At 41.4% G+C, this 15,657-nt stretch overlaps 1 protein-coding gene across 1 annotated transcript in view; it reads right to left on the reverse strand.

Annotated features, from left to right (window-relative positions):
- Window positions 1-2,109: 2,109 nt before the first annotated feature.
- lmbr1 (limb development membrane protein 1) overlaps window positions 2,110-15,657 on the reverse strand; it is a 41,486-nt gene continuing 27,938 nt past the window's right edge. The window contains exons 11-17 of the mRNA XM_085418888.1: window positions 14,908-14,984; window positions 14,371-14,448; window positions 9,891-9,964; window positions 9,543-9,633; window positions 8,850-8,916; window positions 4,416-4,577; window positions 2,110-3,962 (exon numbers count right to left, since the gene is read on the reverse strand). Of these exons, the coding sequence (XP_085275014.1) occupies window positions 3,877-3,962; window positions 4,416-4,577; window positions 8,850-8,916; window positions 9,543-9,633; window positions 9,891-9,964; window positions 14,371-14,448; window positions 14,908-14,984 (635 nt within the window). The 3' untranslated portion in view covers window positions 2,110-3,876. The remainder of the gene's footprint in view (window positions 3,963-4,415; window positions 4,578-8,849; window positions 8,917-9,542; window positions 9,634-9,890; window positions 9,965-14,370; window positions 14,449-14,907; window positions 14,985-15,657) is intronic.

A 15,657-nucleotide genomic window follows, 5' to 3' on the forward strand; every position in this document is an offset into this window, starting at 1 on the left:
CGAGGTTCAAAATGTTGCGCATACAGAGATGCTCTTTTGCATACCTTATTTGTAATGAGTGCTTATTTCTTATCAGCTCGAAGTAGTCTGGCCATTCTCATCTGACCTCTGACATCAAAGCATTTTCATCCAAAGACCTGCTGCTTACAGGATGATTTCTTTTTAAGACCGTTCTCTGTAAACCCTAGAGATGGTTGTATGGGGAAAGTCAAAGCAATCAGCGTTTTCTAAAATACTCAGGCCAGCCCATTAACAACCAACAACCAGTCAGTCACTTAAATCACCTTCTTTCCACATTCTCATCCTTAGTTTGAACTAAGACCACCTTAACTAAGTCTACAAGCCTTAAAGCAATACATTTCTGCAGTTTGATTGGCTGATATTTGTATTACTAAGCACCTGTACCAAATGAAGTGACCAGCAAGTGTACATATTACACTGACTTTGACTTCATATTGTGACACTTTGAGTGGGTGTAAAATTGCTTTGGCTGCAGTTTTAACAGAGCATAGAGATGATTTTGAGCCCCGGAAATCTCATGAGGTTTTCACCTATAATTAAGATGTTATGAGGGATAAAAAATAAAAAAAAATGACGGAATACATAAGGCAAATTGAAAAGTGTCCATATTAGACCCACCCTATTATAGTATGCAAGAAAAATGTCGCAAAGCTTCATTAAAATGCTACGGTTTATGTACAATAAATAAATAAAACCAGCTGATCCTGAGGGTTTCAGGTAGGGATAACCTAATCATCTATCACAGTTAAACATTAAATATGAAGCTGGAACCGACAGGCCGTGATCTCGGCATAATCATGCAGGGTGAAGAAGTGAAGCAGACTAAAACCACAACTAAAGCGTACATAAAACTCTGCATCGCTCACGTTTACTTTGTGCATTAAAAAGAAACACGAGAGACGTTATTTACCAAACAACAGCTAGCCCTTGTGTAGTTGTGCCACCGTGAGAGTTAACAGGCAACCAGCAGCTGTTGTTTGACAAGACATAATTATAGCGCATAGCTCCCCATTAAACCACAAGCTATCTTTTCATTGCTTATTTATGGATTAAACAAGTGAGATATTATGTTGGTGAGCTTTATAGGTGCCATTTTTCTTTATATCTGAGGACTGAGCTAGGATGGCTTCCCAGTCTTACCCTGAGCAAAGCTAATAACATCCTGCCATCATACCCACAACACAAATATTACAATGGTGTCATTCTTCTGATCCAACACATCCACATTATTATGGGAAGGAAAGAAACTGATTACTGGACAAGTAATAGGTAAACATTGAAGTCACAATTAGCCAACGACCGCTGATGACCTGATTGCCACAGTGACAAATGAAAATAAGTTGAAGCATTTTCTTTTATTTGCAAACACACAAACATCGAAAAGAACAAAACATTACATTTAGCAGACTGAAGAATTGTTTAAAAAAAAAAATACATTCACAAAAAACATGTACCAAAATTACATGCAGGGATCGAGTGTCAGATGGAAAGAAATGAAAGCCTGCTCACTGACATTTCAGAGCAATTTTCAAGTTTTTTGACCCCCCCCCCCCCTTACAAAAACCCCATTAAACAGATTTATTGTAAATGCAGTATGCAGAGTTTGATTGTGATGCTTTATTAGGGGTGTGACACTTTCCTGCAGTGTGTAGCTGAGTGGATGGACGCACGGGTTTAACCTTTTCACCCAGATGAAGAATTATTAATTTTAATCTCTAATCCATCAGTGTCACCCTTTGACCTACCACATTAATTTGTGCCACAATGGTATTTTTCACAGTATGCAGACATCAGCGTGCTTTTACTGGAAACAAATAAAATGACAAGAAACATACCAGGACATGTACCTCAAGTTTCTGCCACTACACAACTTGCTCTCTTGATATGGCCTTGATCACAAATCAGACACATGGCTGTACTTTGGATTTGGGATGAAAAGCCGACATAATCACCATTTACAAAACATTCTCAGGTCTGATTGGAGAAGTTGGTGTCAGTGAGTTTTTTTCCTTAATTCCAGTCTTTGTAACAACATCAAATTGCAGTCAGTTTTTGGTGCAAAAAAATTCTCCTTCCCATTTCGATTGCATATACAAATTCAGCTTTTTTTCCTCCTCCTTTTCATCACTCTATCACTTAAACGACCATGAAAATACAAAGCGCGCGCGCGCACACACACACGCACACACACACACACACACACACACACCATGAGATCACTCTAATCTAGTCTCAATGGAGCTGATGTGACATAAACATTCATGGCAAAAAGAAATGGCTTCAGACTAGAAACTCTGGCATACAGGAGATCACAGTGGAACTGTCTACACGCTCACAATGCCCACGCACACACGCACAAAAACTCCACAGAACCTTAACATTAAGCCTGCTTTTTCGTATAAGGCATTTAAGGTGGTTCTGGAGACAAAGAACATCACAGTTCAGAAGATTATGCAGCAATACAACATGTAAAAGGGGCCTGAGTCACCTAGTCTTTCTCACAGCAACAAAGCTGGATGTTTTCTTACTCATGCATTCTGTGTGAAGACCTACAGATTTGCATTAGATGAAGCTGTTTATAAAAAAAAAATATATATATATATAGGTATATGTACAAGAAAATACAGAATGCTTAGTGATTCAGACCCTGGGTGCGAGCCCAATGTTTACATCCAAAATAGGTATGAAACAATGAAATATGTACATGTGTATACAACATTTACAAAGAAACGTGACCATTTCTGTGCCCTGTATAAAAAAAAAAAGTTTCTTTCCTTCTTTATTTACTTATTTTTGAGGATTTTGGGGTGTGGAATAAGCAATATTGCGGTGACATTTTCCTCCGATGTGCATAAAAGAATACAACCTCGTCCTCACTTTCAAACCTGCTCATTGGAAGCGAAGTGAAATAAAACTCCCACATAGTTTCCCATTTGTGGAGCCGCTCAAGTCAAATCTGGAGCACCCAAAAAAAAGTTCTCATCCTACTTCATACAAACTAATGACATCATCAATAAAGTTAAAGCGCACTTGGAGTAAAGCCAGATAAAATGACTGATGACAGTCCCGAGTGCTAAAAATTTGAGGCCATTTTATTAAGAATGACAGTGCCTAATTCACAATATGTGAGCCGTATTGATGCTGTGCAGTTTTACAGACCAGCCGTGATGAGTGGGAATAAATGACTCGTCCTCACGCTTCACAAAGCTCTTGGTTATTTTTCACATTTTTTGACAAACTGACACCTCATTACGCCTGTATCAGTTAACATTAGAACAACAACAGCAAAAACCCTCTACGATTAAAGACCCTTAACTGTGAGTGCACCCTGCCTCACTGTCACAGACACATTAACAATAAAAAAAAAAAAAAAAAAAAAAAAAAAAAAACTGTCTAATTGAATTGTGTAGGTGAAATTTATGTTAGTGAACACAGAGGTAAATGTAAGACTCTGGTTGCTTCTGTGTAGTGCGGTGGTGTAAAGGTTGTAAGAGAATGGGCAGAGGGAGGGAGAGAATGCCCCTGAAGCAAAAGATGGGTGGTTTGAAGTCACAGTCGTGGTTGAGGTCAACTTCAAGGTCACTGCAGTGATGCCAGTCTATTTCAATCCTCAGTCTCAGCCCTGGCCCTGTCCCAGCTTCCATCCGAGACACAGAGGATGGAATGTCACGAAGCTAAATTGCTCTCAGCCTCCATTTGCAGCATCCGTCAGACACTGCCTGGGTTTATTAAGTTCCTTCCAATCCTTTTCACCTTTCAGCAGTCAGGCAGTACTGTCGAAATATCCCTTTGGCTGCATTTACGTGTGTAGGTGTCTGTGCATGTGTGTATGCGTGTGTTGATCTATCGTCCCTTTCACAGAGTTTTCTGATGCCCATTGGCCGAGAGCTTCCCAGATTCAGGGTCTGTGGGGCTGTTTGACAGTTGCAATTTATCCAGACCTGGGCAGTGGGAGATAAGGCAGAAAAATCTCATTAAAAAGCCTCAGACTTTCACTTAGACAGAAGTATTGATGTCCTTTTTCCTCCCTCGGTTCTTCTGTCTGGCATTTTCTAGCCCTATCCCACCCTGTGTATCAAACATGCAGGGCCCGTCACCACAAGCCTTGGGGACTAGTCTCATCTTCTGTCACATGTCAGTTCAGCGACACGCTGGACATGTCGCTCTATCAGAGAGAAATAAACACCATTTCTCTCCAAAGCTACCAACTAGGTTGGATTTGTCAGCGTCTCAAAATTAGGATTAAATTGAGCAGTCACATACTATCAGACAGACGTAGAACCAACATAGCTGTACTGAGGCACGTGAAAGACTACGCACTGTCCTGTACTATATACTGAAAGCTGCTGGTTAGAAACTTTTAGGATATGTACAGACCCTGTTGATGAATTTACCTAACGCCTTCAGGAGCTCTTCCCGGACCGCTGAGGTGAATTTCCTCACGAGACAAAGTGTTGTCACAACTGCAAACAGCAGGTTGTACGAAAGGACGATGTAAAAGTTTCCCAGCCAATTAAATCTGCCAAAGTCTCCCAAAAGATCAAACCTGGTGATGCCTGTGAAGGACAGAGACACACGCACACACAACTGAGTTACAAATGAGGTTGACATTCATTCAAAAATGTGCAATTTCTTACTCAGAACCGTGACCTTTAATAACTCTTCACACAAAGCTGTGATAACCAAGAGTCGAAATGTTTTCTCCTCAGCTGAATTCCACAAAATAAACAAAACCCTGAGAAAAATGAAGTTCATCTTTCCAAGGCTCCTTCTGACAAGACAAGTATTGTTCATAAGAATTCTTCCTAACAAAAGCAGAAGGCTGCAGCAAACTTATGAGCCTCTTTGAAAATGTCATTCTCCTCAGGCCCATCTTTTTCAAAAAGTAAAAAAAGAAAGAAAAAAAGAAAATAAAAATCTGAAAAGGGGGCTTATATACAAAAACAATTTAATATGGATTACAGGAATTAATACATTTCTGACTTGTAATAAAAAAAAACTACTTGTAATAGCGTTGGTGCACTTTGGGTCTGAGACCAGCCCTGTGTTGTAAGGTGGTACAAAAACAACTACTTCAAGAACTCCACAGATTCACACCACTAGTCTTCACGCATGCAATTCTAATTTCTGTTGACAAATCTGCACATTTCCAAGCAGATTTACGCCCAAATCTGAAAAAATAAATCAATCAAACAAAAACTAACCTACATTAGGCATTTCCACCCTCTTCAATAACCTATTGCGAAGACAGAGTGTGCCCACTGAAATCTCAAACACTATGGACAATTCATATTTGTCCAATCTCCCCTGTAAGGTCAACTCGTGAACCTCTAGACCACTTTTAGCACTGCTGCCACACTGCTGTGAATATGTCATCATGACCTTTGTGCATCGTTCGTCTTCAATTTGTCTCCATCGACGGCCACATTAACACAGTTTACGTTAATGAACTGATATTTCAGCTGTGTTTTACCAGTTTGCCACACTGACGGGAATCCAGTGTCCAGTGCAGAGGTATAGTGGTCACATCACGACTTCAGGGAGTGATCTTAAAATCGACCACGCTAAAAGCGATCCGGAGACGGCCTTGAAGGGAGGTCATCCAAATGTACAGCGTGTAAGAATTCTGATTTGGTTTGGACCAAAGCAATTTCACTCAGGCTTGGGTAAACATCCACTGACCCACTGCATGGCAGAGTTGCTGCTTATTTTTATCACTTGGCTGCATCTTGGTTAATGTGAGCACAATTCTCTGAGGAACATAAAAGGATGGCGAGCTAATTATAGCAGCTAAGGTGGCTTGCAGGTGGACTTCATCTCTCCTTCAGACAAAGATAAAGGAGCTCCCTCTTAGCTCTACACTGCCAGACCAATTTCAAACCATCTGTCACAGCTGATCACATGCAGCTTGGAAAGCCATCAACACCCTTTTGTTTTCCTGCTTATCCATCCATGCGTTCATGCACTCTAGCTGCGCCATCCCACAGAGTACTGTGGGGAGATAATTAAGCTTTCAATAACCTGTGTGCACAGATCTGTTTAATGTTATTAAATCATCTTCTCCTATGTTAATTTTGCATGCAACATTGATGAAGGAAATTACTGCATCAATATTTAAAGTCCAAGTACCATAACGGTATCCTGTCCTGCTATCTGTAAGCAGAAATCACATTCTCATGCATCAGACTGAGGAAGCCCTAGTCCCTGGACATTCAACTTCTCCTGTAACATCTTCACAACCTCTGTCATCAATTAGATTGGGCAATCGATTCAGCGTCTGGAGAGATGTATTTACAGCCGCAGTAAGCGGTTTGGCAAGCATCAAGGACCTTTAACAAAATTGCTTGAGAAAAGATGGGGAGAGCGATGATGGAGACCCCAGTCAATACAGCTAGCCACTGTGGTCGGGCTAAATTCATTTCTAATGCCAAAGGTTTTAAACTTGGGTTAGTAATGTGAGAAAATCTAATTGAGGGTTTCAAAAAAAAACCCCATTTCAGTCTCTGAAATGTCGGTAGGGAGACGGAGACATTATCATGCTGCTGTTCAGAGCCGTCAGGACGTTACACTGTGTTTCCATCTTCACTCTGACCCTGCCTCAACTCAGCAGAGACCAACATGTCATGCAGAATTTGTCAAAGTTTTAAATATGAATTGGTGCAAAGTAAAACCAAGCCATAACGTCTGGTGATATTACCATTAATCAAGCTGGATTTGATGGTGATGCAGCTTAAAGTGCACAGAGAGAGACATTAAAGTTCACCCAAACATGTGTAACCTGCAGAGGTGGGAGGGGAGGGTGGAGCTGGTTGTGATGTGCATTTGGTGTAACTAAACATTTGTTACTACACTATTAAACATGCTGCGTGCTCTAGCACAATTCCCTTATCTCTTACACAGTGCATATTTACCACCCACCGACATAAAAACGCCTCACGTCAACACACGAAACCCTTTCTTGTCTCTTAACATCTCACTTCGTCACACTCAACTCTTTGCACGTCTTTTTTTATCTTGTGCTGAGCGGCCTTTTCTCTTCAACTCTGTCTCATGCATTTATTCCTTTTCATCCATTCAGTGTCACAAAGCAGAACCTGTTGATATTTTGTAAAGCTCCCAGTGAGTCACTGTATGCTCACTCCATCCTATTTTCCCACTCTGTTGCTCACACACACACACACACACACACACACACACACACACACACACACAAAAGTAGTGCTATTTAAACAGCTGTGCTCTGCACTCTGCATGTTTATTAGTGCCATTGTGATGGTGCTACTCCTGTCATTTTTATTCTGCCTGCACTCTTTTCTAACATCACCATGAGAGACTGTAGGAGAATTCAACTCCTGCGACCTGGTGTTGGTGGTAACAATGAAAATTGTTGTGGGAGAGGAAGATTTAATCTTTCTTCTTGTTTGTGCCAAGGACACAATGACAGCTCTGATAAGTCTGTAACCTACATTTCAATCATTCAGTCGTAACACAGCAAAAATACCAGCTTCTGTAAAGCTCACTAATGAGCATGCTGTATCTTGTTTCTTTCATTAACAAAGTCTGTTTTTGGGCAGGAATATTTCTTGTCTGTTCTGCATGTTCAGATTATAAAAGGAGATACAGTATGCTGGTCTCAGCCAGGATAACCCTGAAAGAGAGGTTTTGATCTTTTTCAGGTTTTCCTTGATAAACCAGCAGTTGGAACTTTTGCATCGTTCATTTGGTAGTGAGAGTGGACATGCTTATAGCGAGGACAAGCCATAGACCAAAGTTAGTCTGGGAACCCATCAGCTTGCCAATAACTTTGTTCTTTACACACCAGAAACACCAACTGGAATAGAGGATAACTGATACCATGACCAAACGCTGTTCTGTCCACCAGAATGGATCTGGATAATTTAAAAAAAATTTTAAAAAAAAGAAGCTAACAGAAAACAAACTGATCTGTAAATGATAGCGGTTTATAGAGATTACACCAATGGGCCTTACTGTCGACCGCTTTCTTTTTTAGACCATTATCCTTTCTCTGAATGCAGAGTTTCTTTTTCCCCCCCTTCCAATCTGTATTTCTATCAGTGCAGTTTACTCTGTCCCTGGTGCTACCTTTTCTGCCCTCTTCAAATCTGGAAAACCAATTGCTGCTGGTTGCACATTGCAAAAGGGTTGGCCTGTTCACAATATTTAAAACTCTGGTATAAATCAAGTTGGATTTTCCCAGCCTTGCATGTCCTCCCAAATTCCAGCTTTGAATCACATAAACTGTAGTGTTGGTTGGTGGATTCTCACTTCTTTCAGACAGAGCAAGGCTAGCCGTTTTGTCCCTTTAACCCTCGATTATACTTTCCACATCCAGGAGTCCGCTTTGGTTCGCTCAGGTCAGAGTGGCAAATTTCATCAGACAGTGAGCGCAAGGGTCCATGCAGATATCCATGTGTCACCACAAACATTGGTCAAGGGAAAATTTATATTACAATGCATCAACTACACATGCACCCTAGGTAGTGGACTTCAAGTACAACAGGAAGAACTACCCAGCTGTCAGTGTCCACAATGGACAATAATCAGGGACTTACATTTTCAAGCTATCAAACTAACAAGCTACAGCTTCATATTTAGTGGGTGGACTTGATCACCCACTATTAATGTTTTCATCTAACTCTAAAAAATGTCCTTTCTTTTTGAAAGTTGTCAAACTGCTGCTATTTAATCATTTAATGTGTCTACAAAAAATTGTCTCTGAATGAAAAAAGAAAAAGCAAGCTGCACTCACTCTCCTTACCGCAGGCAAAAGAAAATACAAAAACACTCACATGAAAAAGCATACTCACCTAGTGTTCTGGACATCACTGGCAAGGCTGAGCTCAGCACCAGGATGGAGACACAGCAACCAATGATCTGCAAATAAGACCAAATAATCAAACCTCCGAGTTTAGCCCTCAACAAATTACATGCAATTTATAGCGAGTGTGAAGCAGAAAAAGCACCCATTGCACCAGCAGTTTTAGCCGTGATGTGCCCACACACATACACGCCACTTGATGATAAATTGGTTCCACATATTATACAATTAGTACCTCTGAAGATGCTCATTATGAGGTTCCTTCTATTGTCCTTTCAAGTCCTTTCACTGAAGCATCATGCTAGTTAACAAGCCTCACCACTCCCAAACTCATTACCAAGTGAATAGTTGCCACCCAGCCCCCTTCTCCCCCTAAGAAAAAAAAAAAAAAAAAACTCACTCTCCCTCTGATGTACAAGAAAAGAGCTTGCACTTTGCTGGTGTTTACGCAACTTACAAACAAATATTGAACAGATCAACTAAGGCTATTGAGGGGCCCGGAGGAAAACAGTGAGCAGCAGGGACAGAGAAGACAGGAAGGCGAGAGCAATGAAGACAGAAAAAAAAGACAGGGGAAATAGATGAAACACAGGAGGGGGCAAACACATCAGCACCTTAGGAGCAATTTCAGCACCCTTGCCCCCACTTCACCCCACTCCCTGCCTTTCTATCCCATCTTTACCGTTGTCATGGTTGTGTCATCCTTCCTGGGAGTGAGTCCCTCAAAGACACGCAGACTGTAGAAGCCAACGACAGAAGACACCATCAAGTAGCTGTTCAGCAAATCAATCAAGGAGCAAAAACACCTTGCTGCAAGTAGAAAGCAGCTTTTCTTTGAGTCAACTTTTTATGTGTCAAGGCTCAACCTTTTCAGGTATCATAAAGGGTGATGAAACAACGCAACATGTTTTCCGGAAGGTGTTCAGCTCAACTATGTCCTGGGTAAACAAAGCTGCCTTGGCAATGTTGCTGTTGGCCATGGAGCATGTTACTCAGGCCACAGACAAAGGGGAGGTCACTGAAAGGATACAATATGAGGACAATCTCCAGCACTGCCTGAGCCACACCAAATGTGGACAAAGAGGTGTTCCCAATGGCTCGATCCTAGAAGAGAGAGACAAATAGGAAAACAGGGATATTAAACATCCTACACTACCCTTCAGACTAAAACAGATCACAAAAATGACAACACTTGGTGTTGTGTACGACTGCAGACATGAGCAATTACAGAAGACCTGCAAAAGTAAGTACGTGGTGCACGAAGAATTTCCCTACTTGAGAAAGACAGAATCAAATTGGCTAAGTAATGAATGGAACAAGATGAAAGAGGCTCTTTGCAAATCACTGTCGACCATACAATATGTGAACAGGTGTTCAAACAAAAACGGCACATTGCTTACGGTAAGAAGAGTGTACAGGCTGAAAGCATGCCAAAAACATAAAAACAACTAAACAAATCCTTTAGCAAATACACTACGCAAACCCCCTCACCCATCCTCACCCCTCCAACCCCTAAGGCCTTTTGAAAGTGGAGCAGGAAAAAGACATACATCCACATACACAGCACATACCAAGCATCTGAGTTGTCAAATGCCAAATATTTGCTTTTTTTCAGACTTGGCACCCAAGACGATCCTCCAGAGGATTTGTACATTTAATGGGGGTATATACACAGTACTTCACACAAAGTTACCTAAAACTCCCCTAAAAGTGTTTGCTGCAAATTCAGATTCTTGCTGATACAATAAACCTATCTTAACAGAGCTGTGCAGCACTAATCCAGTCATTTTATTTATTTATTTTTACTCTAAATCATAGAGTACTGCATGTACAGTTAGAGTACAGAAGTGCAAGGCAAATGTGCTGTTACTCGTCATGCAATATGCACCTACAGCATATTAAACTGCACAGCATATATTTGGTGTGCTGCCGTGGTTTCTGTTTGAGATTTGCATTTGTATTCTTTTTCCCTTTCCCACTTTAAGTGTCTTTATCTTGATTTGTTTTGTAAAACGGGCTGCAGGGGAAAAAAGGAAAGCCTGACAGGTTGTTTCATGCCTTTTTATGCAACTGTCATCCCTGGGAGCTTACTGCAGAGCCATGGTGCAGTGCCCTCTCTCTCTTACACAGAGAATTAGCAGCATTAGCAGACAGAATCTGATGTCATTTATTAATGGAGGGAGGGCATGCATTAAGATGGCGTGTGCACTCGCAATAAGCATGCACGTGCGTACACAGGACACCTAGCTTGTGCTGTGCACCTCCTTTCCATTCGTCTTTACATTCCGGTAGCAGAAAGAGTGACGGATCGTGTGTTACTGTGTGTGAAAGAGCGGGATAGGGGTCCATAGAGGGAAGGGTCTATGTTCCAGTCAACTCACACTGCACATTAAGACTGCTGGTGTCCTTCTACAGAGCCACCATTGAGAGTGTTCTAACTTACTGCATATGCATCTGGTACACTAGCTGCACAGGGGCTCAGAGGAAAGCACTCCAAGGGATCATTAACACCGCCCAAAAGATCACTGGCTGCCCTCTCCCCACACTGGAAGTTCTACACAACGCCCACTGTTTTAAAAAGGCCCAAAACATCATAAAAGACACCTCACATCCTGGCCACTCCCTGTTCGAACTGTTGCCCTCAGGCAGACGGTACAGGGCAATCAGAGCAAGGACTAATAGACTCAAACACAGCTGTTATCCAACTGCAATAACACATCTGAATACTACAAAAAAAATGTCCATCACGCCACTCTTGTGTTAATCTATGCACGGTCTGAAGCATGTGTGTGGGAATGTATGTGAATGTTTTACTGTTATATCTTATTAGTATTTTAAGTATTCTATCTATTTTATTTATTGAATTTTATTGTTTTATTTATATTTTGATATTGCTAGGGATGATGCAATGATCGGGGACCATTCTTAATTTCGTTGTTCTCATGACAATGACAATAAAGTTTCTGATGATTCTGATGATATTGAGGCTGATGAGGCCGTCAATGCCATACATACATCTATACTTCACATTCTTACTTTGTACTAAGTTGTTGTTTTTTTTTTTAAATTGTATTTAATTTGATTTTATTAACACAGCTACACATGCACCCTATGATTAACATATTTCAAGGCAGTCCCGTAAAATATTCTCATATTTTTCATCTTTCGTATAGTCAAAGCCATGTCCTACTCATGTATCCAGTTGCCAACAACCTAATTCCAACCTATAAAAAATCTAAACAAGTGGGAGAAGAAACTGTTCAGATCTCTGAAGTTGCTTGTGCCCATGTAACAACCTTGAAACAGCAACTGCGTTTCAAAGTTTACTTTTACAGTCATACTCATTTAATTTTATTTTATTTACATGGTGCCAAATTTAATAACAGTTGCCTTATAGCACTTTAAATTGTAAGGTAAAGACACTACAGTAATTCAAAGAAATCCTGCCTCCACCCACCCACCCCACTAAGTAGGCACTTTGCAAAAGTGGGAAGGAAAATCTCCCTTTTAACAGGAAGAAGCAGGCTCAGGGAGGGGTGACCATCTGCCGCAACTAGTTGGAGTCTGAGGGGGTTTAAGTGACAGACATTTGCAATCCATACATTTCACCGAACTATGAGAGGCTGCTGTCATTTAATCTTACAGAATTTCTGAAATGTAAATATTAAATATACATATAATAAGCAACAAGCAAAGACTTGATATTCACATACATTTCCAGATTTTTAGATAATCTTAAAGCCAGTTATAAAGTGAAAAGGGTGTCTGGAGATGGGAGGTCAAGTTGTTAAATACATGCAAGGATAAATGCGTTTGTATGTCCTCTCTGTGCCTATGTGGACTCTCTCCAGGTACTCTGGCTTCCTCCCACAGTCCAAACACATGCATGTTGGGCTAACTGATAATTCTAAACTGGCTGCAGGTATTCATGTAAGCGTGAACTGTTGTCTCTCTCTACGCAGTCGCACCGCGACAGACTGGTGACTAGTTTTGGGTGTATTCTGCCTTTTGCCCCACAACAGCTGGGACTAGCATGACCCGGATCTGGACAGGCAGAAGATGGGTGGATGGATGCAAGCCTTTGTGCATTTGGACAAGGGCAACTTTAGTTGGGTGAAAATTACTGTCCAGCCACAGTAATTGCCTGTTTTGCAAAATAGAGTGTCAAGTGCAGTGGCCACCAAAAAGAAGGGCCTGTAGTAACAGTTTTATTGGTGTCTCTAAGTGCTTGTTCATAAAGCTGTAAATCCCTCTGTCCTATGACAGAGGCAGTGCCAACTTCTCATCTATAGCCACCTGCGTTTCCTCTCTGCTCGTCATCCTTTTCTTTCCCTACTCCTTGTTATCCTTCTCTATACCCATCCACTGCCCTGTAAAGCTGAGCGGTACACTGCTCAGTATTCTAAAGACTACAGCAGGATGCTTAGCTGGAAGGGAAGACAAACACTGACAGGGCACTTCTATTGTGCTCTACTCCCATAACAATCAGGGCCTCATTTGACTTTCCCACAGTCTGAGTCTCTCTTGCTCTGGCAGTACCTTGCCGAGATGTCAAACCTCTCTCTCCCCTCTTATATCACATTCTCTCCCCTGTCGTTATCTTTTTCCAGACAGAGGGCAGAGGGAATTTCTGTGCCAGAGGGGCACAGTCTGAGAGTTAGAGGATAAGGTTAAAGAAGCATGATAGATGATCTCATATCAGTATTGATTGTTTTAGGAAGATGAGATGGCCCCTCCTGCTCGTAGATTTGTGAGATCAGAGGTGTGGCATCCATCCAGCTCAACATAAAGCATAAACCATTTAGTGAGGCCATACTGTCAGGGAGGACAGCTTCAAGCTACATGACAAGTGTAATTTGGGGGATTTTCTGCAATGTGTCATGCCAAAGAAAACATCTCTGCTCAATAAAATAATTGGAATGTCGAGGGCAGCTCTGTCAGATGCCCGCGAGATGCAAAATGAAATGAGGGAGAAATAGGATACATTATGTTGCCCCTTTTCAGACAAGAATGCAACCACAACTGCACACACATGCAAGCACACACATGCACGCATCTCTGTCACTGCAGATGAGATGAGATACAAGGAGCTTAAAACACATTGCATGTTAGGCAGAGATGAGAATCTCAGAGCCATTCCACACTTGGTGGAATGGCTGTTTCACAGTAAGAGCCCTTCACTTGCCCCCGTCTGCATTTGCACAAGGGAGGAAAAGCAGCTTATTCACCCACTGAGGGCAGGAGACACATAGCAACCTCATTGAATTTGCACACTGCTGTGAAATGACTTTGAATGAGCTTCCAAAACAAAACCAGAGCCACAACACAACGTTGAAGCCTGATTAACATCTGGTCCAGTCTTTTCTTCCAACGTGCACCTGAGCATATCTGGAATTTGATTTATGTCTCCGCCAGGGACAGGGCAGGCCCGATAGGCAAGCCCTACTGCAGTTTACATTCTAGGTGTGTGATGGTGTGAACGCAAAAGCCTAGTTAGACAGAAGGCTTACTGTGGATCCCTTGGGCATGGCAGTCTCATCTACTAGAAGATAGAGGATGTTCAGTGCCACCAGAAGAACAGAGATTGTCTGCAGACATAGAGGAAGACAAAAATTTGTTCACACATGGTATAATTATAAAAAGATTGATTAAATCCTCCAAGTATCCGGCATCATGATATAATTGAATGCATAATAACAATCTTGTAACTGTAAACTGTGCCAAAATTGAGCTTCTCAAAACTTAAACAATTTGGGGGTTGTGCGATGCACGTGCCCTGCCTTGCACATGGCCTTTCTACCTTATCTAACAGTATCAGACGACAAACAGTATTCACACACTGTAATTTATTTAAAATCACTGTTGTTGTAGGTTGGTATTCAGCATTGTCTTAAAACATCCATTAAACAAAAGTAGTTTCCCCACCCAGACTCTGTGGGAAAAGATGGATTTTGAGGTACCGTGTTACTCCCAGTGGATACCAGCCAGGCTGTAAACGTCATGAGCAAACAGTGTGGGCCTAATGATAGGTCCATCTTAACACTCACCGTTCCTGTGAGCAGGATCAGCATCACTATGGGATACAACAAGTTCTTCTCCCATCCCGATGCCTTCTTTCTTCTCTCTGTGAGGACATGAAAGTGCAACAAAGAGTGAGTTTATTTATTTTAAGAAATGTATGTACGATGAACTAAACTCCTCCATTACACTTTCCACTACTTGTTAATTAATCAGCTCATCAAAGAACCTACTGCAACCACAAGCCCTCTGGCTTTATTTACAGGGGTTGTACCGCTTTGTTTAGTAAAACATATCGCGAGTGTGTGGGCTGAGCACAATCTCAGCTCTCATCGCAACCGCCCCACCTGCAGGTAATATACATTTCATAACCTTCAAAAATTACACTCTTCCTCTGTAATTAGCCACACTCATCATTGCCTTAATTAATGGAAAAAAAAAATAACTCCTGGATGAAAAGAAATGCTACAAAATTAATTTTATGATTTATATTTAGGAGAAAATACGTATGCATGTGCTGGGCGACTTATGCCTCTCATTCTTCTAAGCCAGATGAAACATTTCAGCTTTATATGTACCTCGTATTTCAACGCCTCATTCATCATGTTTATAGACTTTGCTGACAGCCCATGGACCACAGGCACTATGTCTTACAGACATCAACTGTCCTCTTACAATGTGTATTTGACTGCCCTTTAGTATTTGCTATTTTGACTTCTTTCTCCATTTCCAACCTTGTTACTCCTCCTTATTCTCAAAGTGCATCCACCCAGCCTGCC

This window comes from Rhamphochromis longiceps, linkage group LG9 (genome assembly GCF_057381845.1).
Source record: "Rhamphochromis longiceps isolate RC_006_pf linkage group LG9, R_longiceps_female_GT1.1, whole genome shotgun sequence".
Lineage (NCBI taxonomy): Eukaryota > Metazoa > Chordata > Actinopteri > Cichliformes > Cichlidae > Rhamphochromis > Rhamphochromis longiceps.